This window comes from Phallusia mammillata, chromosome 1, assembly GCF_965637545.1.
Source record: "Phallusia mammillata chromosome 1, kaPhaMamm4.hap1.1, whole genome shotgun sequence".
Lineage (NCBI taxonomy): Eukaryota > Metazoa > Chordata > Ascidiacea > Phlebobranchia > Ascidiidae > Phallusia > Phallusia mammillata.
In genome coordinates this window covers 1,286,394-1,295,598 of record NC_137252.1, presented here as the reverse complement: position 1 = coordinate 1,295,598, position 9,205 = coordinate 1,286,394, and the positions used below count along the sequence as shown (strand labels likewise).

At 39.7% G+C, this 9,205-nt stretch overlaps 1 protein-coding gene across 1 annotated transcript; it reads left to right on the top strand.

Annotated features, from left to right (window-relative positions):
* The first annotated feature begins 46 nt into the window (after positions 1-46).
* Positions 47-1,445, top strand: LOC145232746 (uncharacterized). Its single transcript, XM_080097422.1, has one exon. It carries the CDS (start codon positions 200-202, stop codon positions 1,208-1,210), a length of 1,011 nt encoding a protein of 336 aa, XP_079953548.1. The 5' UTR covers positions 47-199; the 3' UTR covers positions 1,211-1,445.
* The last annotated feature ends 7,760 nt before the right edge of the window (positions 1,446-9,205 follow it).

Below are 9,205 nucleotides of genomic sequence, written 5' to 3'. Positions count from 1 at the left end.
TGATGTTGTCAGTTTGTTTACGTCCATACCTACCGATTTGGCACTTTCGATCACTCTGGACAAACTCAAACACGACACTACACTACACGAACGCACCGGGTTAGATCTTTCTCACATACAAACAGCTTTACAGAATTGCCTTAACGCAACAGTTTTTACTTACAGAGACACAATATACAAACAAATCTTTGTTACACCCATGGGCTCTCCTATTTCAGCTATTCTTGCTAATCTCACTATGGAACACATAGAGCAGAAGGCACTTGCAACTTTCCACACACCGCCACGTCTATGGCTTCGATACGTTGATGACACATACGTCATTATCGACAGAAACATGGTCTACACATTTCACACACACCTGAACACCATATCACCTACAATAGCTTTCACCATGGAAACCGAACAACACGATACCATTGCGTTTTTAGATGTGGCTGTTACCAGGCAGCCAGATCAAAAGCTCATCACTGGCATATACAAGAAGCCCACGAACACTGACCGCCACCTACACTACACGTCTCACCATCCACGGCACCAAAAACTTACAGTCGCCAAAACGCTTTACAACAGAGCCACAACTCACATCAAGGATACGGTTCTTCACAAACACGAATGCAAAAATATTGCACGCGTGTTAAAGAATAACGGTTTCCCGCGTAACTTACACCACTTGACCCATAACACAACCACCTTACAAAACAGACAGTTTAAATCATTCACATGCTTACCGTATGTCCAGGGTGTATCGGAGCGCCTAAAACGTATCCTGAATGATGCTGGGGTAAAAGTGGCAATGAAACCTTTTAAAACTATTGGGCAGTTACTACCAAAACCAAAAGATGCCACTATACCACAACATCGTACAGGAGTTGTTTACCAGTTCCCTTGCCGTGATTGTGATATGGTATACATTGGTCAAACTAAGCGGAATCTAAATTCACGTCTCAAGGAACACAAAGTGGCAGTCAGAAACATGGATGTTAACAAGTCCGCCTTATGCGAACACGTTTTTGTATGTGATCACCGCATAAATTGGAACGATGCCCAAGTTTTGAAACAGGAACCTAATTGGTCGAAAAGATTGGTCTTTGAAAGTTGCCTCATAAATTCTAATTCAAATGTTTTAAACCGTAACGACGGCAAAAACCTCAGCCCAGTTTTCCGCGACATTTTGCGTTCGACTTCCTCTTCAAATATCGGGCATTAGTTACGCACTGTCACAATATAGCACACTCAACCCATCACGATAAGCCTTTGTTCTCTTATAATTACTTTACGTTATATCCCGCTGCGCTTGTGCATTTTCGCCTGTTATGCTTGCACTATATCGTTCATTGCTCTGATGAAGCCCTACCGTTCTGGTGGGCGAAACGTTAGCGAAATACAAGTTCTTAAAAACAACAATTAGTATTTTGTTCAGCATTACACCAGTTGAACGACAAATTTGTTTAAGTACCCTATGGCCGCATACAGTGGAAGTGTTCATTGTGAGCAATGCAATACAAATAAAATACTGATATGCTTCTTTGCTGATTTAACTTTGATAAAGTAACGATTTTTACAGATGTTGTGTACATTACTATTTCACTAGTTAATGTTTAAATGAAGGAATTCGCCCAAAAATGAATGCTCTTTACCTTTGAACATTAATCACTCAGTCTCATTGCACATACGTCACACTCGTTCAATATCACGCGCCTGTAACATGTTATCGCCGCAGTGGTTCTCAGTACAAAGAGGAAAATGTGCATCTGACGTGACAAGAATGAACTGCCATGACACAACAGTATTGCAGGCGATGACGTTGGTTGATGTGTTTTTATCGACAAATTTCCGGGAGTTTAACGTCTACTGCTGCCCAGAGACAGTCGGATGAGAGGAACTCGGTATGTTTTTCAGTGACGTGGAATCGCTTTGAAGTGAAATTACTACTAAATCACATTGCACAATAAAAGCCACAACACATAATAGAGTGCAGAATTTAAAAAGAAATCGAAGTGTAATAGTCCATAACACTAAACAAATTTTGGTATTCTTGAAAGAATAATGGAGTTTTACCTGTAAAAAGTGAATTAACACATCTTAGACATCATATTTAAATCGACACTGTTTGCGCCAAAAAGTTTTAAATGTCTGCTGACACAGCAGGTGTGTAATCCCAATTTCAAACACAGATTCTTTTCGACTAAAACACAAATTTACGCGAAAGTTCAATTTTAGAGTTAAATCATCTGCCAATTGACACATTACAGTACAGTACAAGAAAGATAAGCAAAAATGCCAAATACATGAATGCAGCTTTCATGCAATGTTATAGAAGACAGGTTTATATCAAGGTGACGAAGATCTTAGTATTAAGTACTCAACAAGTTTGAACGAATCGACAAAAAAGACTTTCACGCAAGTCACCCCCTAAAAGTTTGTCCTGTTACTTGTGAATCAGACCCAACATCAGCTTCACGCTTGCACGGTAAAACTTCCTTTCTGACGTCATCATCAATGACACAATACAACAGAAAGACGACGATACCCTGCGATCCGTTAACCAAGCTGTGGATGTACATGAACACCTCGTTCGAAATCTCGTTGCCAATTCCTGCAGAAAAGAAAGGGTGCTTAACATTTATTGATGTAACTTTACATTGATGTAATTAATTTGTTAGTAATTCGAAACACACAATGTACAATTATTACCTGTGAAAAAAGCAAAAATCCAAGTTCCACCAAGCATGAGGAAGAGTAAGATGAAAGACTTTGATGCTCTTAATGCATCTCCTGTCCCCGGATCTTCTCCTCCGTTTCGCATCCGTCTCGAGTTCAGCATCACATGTGTTGTCTTCAGGATAATGATCAGGTTGATGAAGAGGACAAGAGCAAGAGGAGCGATGACCGTTGTGTAGAAGATCGGAGTACCGGGCACCAACCAGCATCGGTCGTATTTTTGAACCTGTATCAATTGGTTACACTGCTCGTTTAGCGGTTGGGGCTTCATGTAGATTCCCATGACAAACCCCACAGTAGTAGATATTCCCACTAATAGAGCGGGAATAAGCCAGCCAGTGAGCATAAAAACCCTGAGACGTTTCGTTGAATCCTGAGTTTGAAACTCGACTGGAAAGGAAGTGGCCATAAACAGACGAATTCCTTCGACCAGAGACCACATTCCTGAAACAAACGATTCAATCGATCACAAACAAATCTTTTAAGGGTTGAATTATGTGGTTAGTTATTTACCTGCACAGAGTAATAAATATTGATTGGCTGCTGTGTGAATCACGCATGGAATCTCGTGCATCACGGCAAGATCATGGGATAGGTTGACTGCGTGGAAGAGTAGCAGAGCCATTGACAAGCTGATTTGAACCGGAACCCGATCAATGTTTTGTTTCGATTTGTATAGGATTACTATGGTGGCAATCAGAAATACGACTGATGTTGATTCTGTGGCGTAAGATGTGATCTGAAATAAAATATTGCGTAATCATGTGCTGTTTGTTAAGATGACATTTGAATCTTTAAACTTTACATTCTAAAATAAAATATTTCTTAATAGTGAGCCATTCTTTAAATTACTTATTTGAATCTTTACCTTGATGCCCTTTGGTATGGTGGTGGTCTCGACAGCCAGCAGAACAGTGAACAAGGTGAGATGGTGGCATTTGCAAGTGACGTTGCCTGTTACGTCATCAGTAATTGTGGCGCAACCACGATCTGAATACTTATCTTCAACTCTGTCGAAGTAGAGACAAATTGGTTTCATTTTGTTGATAATAAGGTTTGCATTGCTGATCTTTCCCAATTTGATTTTCTTGCAGACGGATTCTAGTGACATTGGAGATACGGTGAAATTTGCTTTTCCTTGAAGATGATTGTTTTCCTCGTTGCTGGTTGAATGGTTGCTGGATATGGGTTCAAAGCTATCTGCATTGCGACCAACAATATTAATAAAGGTGGTGTTCAATGCAGCTTCATACTTTGTTGTTGTCAGGGAGCCGACTTTGAGAGGTTGAATCTGTGCTGTTTCGGTTGTGTTTATCTGAAAGACATACACATCAATAACGATGCGTTGAACCCCGTTTGTCTGCAATGAGATGTCAATCTTAGATGATCCCAGCTGTATAGTCGAGTTATATGTCTCTTGGTTGATGCTGGTAACAACGATGTACAGTTGAGCTTCTCCGTAATCATAAGTTGTTCCGTTGGTTTCAGCATGATTTTGGGAAAATATTCCAATTTGTTTTGCAATGTTTTTGATTTCTCCAGTATTTGCTAAATTCTTATTTCGGAATCGTTGGAGGAATGACAGGGCTGCAAAAAACAACTCCGTTAAAAAATATATATAACGACTAGCTCGTTACTTTTATAAGACAAACACTTTTTTATCCTTAACTGCAAAACGTGCTTATACTACAATTCATTGTCACTTGTTGAGTCATTTCACATCAGAAAAAGATGTACATTAGGTATGGACAAAAGTATTTGAAAAAGGATTGAAAGCTGCATTTTTAATATTCTTTACACCAGGAAATCTTTTGTGTTTCAGTTCATGCATATTAGAACACTCACGTTTCACTTGACAAGCATAGTAAGCCGGTTCACCACTACAGTTCATGCTTGACTGCTTCCATCCGATCCCATAATGCAACATTCCCTGCTGGCAAGATGTGACGTTGGAAACAGGAAAGTTTGCCGGAGATCCATCGCTCCAATACCAACCATTCAACGACGTGTTGTAACGAGCTCCAACAAACACTTTAACTTCTAGAAAGAAGGTAAATGCTTTTTGACATGAGAGCAGATGTATTACTATTTAAGATCAAACGCTCACTTGGTGCCAGGAATGATCCATCATATGTAGTAAAGTTTTCAAACGATTCATTGACACTTCGCAGTTTGCTTCCATACATTTCACCGATGCTTCTGTAGCTGAATATTTCGTGTTGACGTTTCCTTGATTTAGCGTCGAAAAACAAGGAATATCGTAGGTTCCATCCCGCATATATTTGTATGTGAGATACAAGACATTAAATAAAAAAGATTTTGTATCAAAACCTGACAAACCCAAAACATAAACTGTACATAATATGTTTTGGCAATAATATATTTTTGTGGTCCAACAAACTTTACTGAGGTAATAAAAACCAACCGGCCCAATCTCCATGAGGTAAAAGTCCGTCACAATTTCTTCCAATAGACACAAACCACTTTTCCATTTCAGGATTCCTGTCTTTCCAAGCCTCGCAGAAGTAAATTGGTTCCATCGCGTTTTCGAGATTCCTGTTCGAAAAAATTTAGGTTAATTGATAGTGACAAGTTTATAACTATCTGGTTTTAACCCTTATAGTAGTGATTTTGCTTTAATTTTTTGTTTTCTAAGGTTAACATTCAACTTTATAGACCGCTAATTCTCGAGTTGATGAAACGGGCCGCTATGAACACATAACTGAAAAATTTTAGCCGCTGATCCAAATGATCATGAAAAGTTTATAATTATCTGCTTTTTACGTTTTGTACAAGTCGAAATACCACAGATGTCCGAGAGATTTTGTACTTTTCCAGAAATCCACTTCAGCCGAACTACATGAGTATTTGCATCGTTCATATGTGTCCGGGTCAAAGAAAATATAAACCCGCTGCAAATCTGAAACAACGTTTTGTTGGGATAGGCAGTTAAGTCGTTTTGTTGTACTTTGTTGCCGAGCCTTAAAATTGTATACCAATATGCCAACCTTTCGTGTATTTGTCTGTCATGAGTTGAGTGAGAGTTGTGTTGATCTGTGGGTCATCAGTCATTGCAAGACTTCCACCCAGCAAAGAACATTTCTCCTGTGCAGTGTTTGCATCCACAAGATCGTCAGATAATATCAGCACACTGTCCTTCACTGCTTGCATCGTTTTGTTGCAACCTGGAAAACACCTCGTTGTTGCACTGTTTTCTGCAATTGTTTTGTCTAATAAGTTGTTAAACGCAACACCAGGCTTGAGTTCGGACAGTTGGCACAATTAATTGCAAAATTGGCAAAATTAAATTGCCCAACAAACGAATATTAACACTTTTAGTGGTAACACTTACGTTTAGTTTGTCCGTATACATTGTGAATCATCAGGAACAAAATCACAAACTTGCTGATGGAAAGCCCAGTCATCACGTTTGTCACAATGATCACATATACGGCCACTTTCTACTTGCCATTACTATTTGCTGCAGAAGTAGAAGACACGTTGTGTTTCACTGGCTGCAATTATAACATAAACTTTGAGCTCACAGGTGGGCTGTGGACGTTTCAGTCTGTCCTGACGCTTTGGTGTGCTGTATTCTGGCTATAGCCAATACGGTCAATGTATTGTAACCAGCTGAACCGATTCGCCCTCATTTTCTCGCAATACTGCTTTGCTTCCGGACCAAGTGAACACAAGTGAACTGGACATTGTCTGTGCTTAAACTTTGTAACCAATGTAAGTTATTTTACAACAGGGAAGCTAAAATGCACAACACTTGATTTAAAATCTCCATGCAATGTGCTATGCCAGGGGTGGCCAAACTGCGGCTCTCGAGCCGCATGCGGCTCATTGAGCCTTTGATTGCGGCTCTTTGATGCTGCACATGCATTCCCATCTTGCAGTTGTTTGACCAGTTGATAAAACAATGCATTTTATCACGTATTAACAATAGACTGACTGTTTGTCATAACCAATGTACATTCCGAAACCAGGCGAAAAGAACATTTTTGTACAAAAGTGTGCTATAACTTGTGCATTATAGTCAAATATATTTTTAGATTTAAGCTGTAAGTCAGGGCTGACATTAAAAGCACTTTACATTTCTATTGCAGCTTCTACTAGCAATAACTGCAAAGTTTAAACCTGTGTGTCTTATCTGTCAAGCTTTGTTCAATCATTACAAAACTAGTGACTTCAAACGTCATTACGAAGCTAAACACAAAAACTTTTCCATTATATCAGCCAAATTTCAAACACCTTGCAGCCCAGGTGGAGACTCACAGTATCACCATACAACAATAATCATTATTTGATAGCTTATGCTTCGTGGTGATTAAATGAATTCGTTTTTTGATTTTTTTTGTGTTGCGGCTCTTCTAAAACTAAGTTATGTGATATGGCTCGAGCGTGAAGCAGGTCTGGCCACACCTGTGCTATGCAAAGCAATATACAACACACCGTCTTACGCTACGCTTGCTTAGCACATTTGTTATGTGACCCAACTGTATACAAACGCGTGTACCTGATGTATCCCTTCATAACACTGCTGATGGCATGTGCCGAACTGTAAACTATGTCGCTTTTTATTTTCTTGGCGCTGTTATTTAAATCATGAAGTAGGGAACCATTTACACAGATCTACTTCTGCTTCCTGTGCGTCAAGATTTTAACCCTAGAACAGGTACGACTACCCACTGCACATCTGCACAACCGACACTGATTACTGACTCATAACACATTGTTGATTAGCTTTGATGGAGTTTTCTGTATGTTGTAAAAATGAACAGCTTCGTCTGAAAGAAAGAGCAATGCGTTGCAAAGCATGACTCAAAGCTGTCTGTATATCTCATCCTCCATTTGTTTTGTTTTATTCCTATAACGTGTAGGAGCGGCTAACGTAAAAAAAACACCGAGCAAGCAATAGGCGGTTATGTTGGTAGCAACGATGTACAGCTTTTCCGTAATCATAAGTGGTTCCGTCCAGAGTTGCAAGCGGGCCCGAAATCTGAGACCGAATCCGGCCCGAACCCGAATGTATAAGCCCGAAGACTGGCCCGAACCCGAATGTATAAGCCCGAAGCCCGAAGCCCGGCCCGAACCCGAAACGTTTTTGCAAAGCCCGTTTGGGCCCGAAATTTTGATTGACAGGCCTACCCACGAAAGCCTTGCAACAAAGGATGAGAAAGAAAAAAGAGAAAGACAACGAACACATTGAACAATAGTAGACAATGGGTAAAACGATACGTTTTAGAGGAGGGTGGGCATGAGGTCAAAGCCAGAGAATTGTTACTTAGCTAAGTGATTTTATTTAAAAAACAATGGCGGACACGGAACGTCAAGTCGGGTCCGTTTTGAGCCTGTTTTCCGATTCCGAACCAGGCCCGAACCCGAACCCGGCCCTACTTGCAACTCCGTCGGTTTCAGCATGATTTTAGGGAAAAAATCCAATTTGTTTTTCAATGTTTTTATTTCTCCAGTAGTTGCTAAATTCTTATTTCCCAAATGTTGGAGAAATAACAGGGCTGCAAAAAACAGTACCGTCAAAAAAAGTACTGGTTCTCGATACTGTGATAAGACAAACACTTTTTCATCTTTAACTGCAAATCGAACTTATACTACACTTCATTGTCATTCGTTCAGTAATTTTACCATAAGAAAACAGCGCAATGAGGCATTGAAAGAAATGGCTACGAAAGATTTTAGGTAGCGTTTTTAAAATTCACTACACTAGGGAATCTTTTGTATATTAGTACACGTATATAGAATACTCACGTTTCACTTGAAAAGCATGGCAAGCCGGTTCCCCACTGCACTCCATGCTTGACTTCTCCCATCCAATCCCATAATACAACGCTCCATGCTGGCAAGTTGTATCCTATGAAACGGAAAAGTTTGTAAGAGGCGTTGAACGTATACAGGCCAGTCTCCTTGTCACTTCCGGGTGGTAAATGTAGGTATTGGATTTGACGTAGTCAACAACCTTGAGGAAGTTAACAAAATATATGCAATAATTGATGACTAAAGTATGAAGTTGCAAGCAGGATCGAAAATTTCTTAAATTCATCCGTAATTTCCTGATCCGTAATTTCTTAAATTCAGAGCTCAATTGACGAAAGTTACCAATTCGAACGTGAAAATTACGACACTTGATTAGACTTCAACCTCAAAAAACCAAAAGGAAAAACCCGACTAACATCTAAATCAGTTGGAAAGAAGCAATGTGATTGAGATTTTTTGGCAAAGACTGATGCCAAGTATTTGCAGTCAACGCATCCCGTCACAAATGACCCTCTTACGCCACCTAACGTCCTTGCAACTTACAAATACAGAGTGGTCGACACCTTCAAATCGCAAATATTGAATTATCGAACACACTTCCGATGGTTTCACTTATGCTTGTGGATCCATAAATACATCCTCACACAACTCAGCAACTAAGCTTCATTGTTTCATGGTGTTGATTTTCAGTGAGACAATACCA

Bases quoted from the DNA above. Each gene is read 5' to 3' on its own strand.
- LOC145232746 (XM_080097422.1), top strand. From the start codon at position 200: ATGGGCTCTCCTATTTCAGCTATTCTTGCTAATCTCACTATGGAACAC.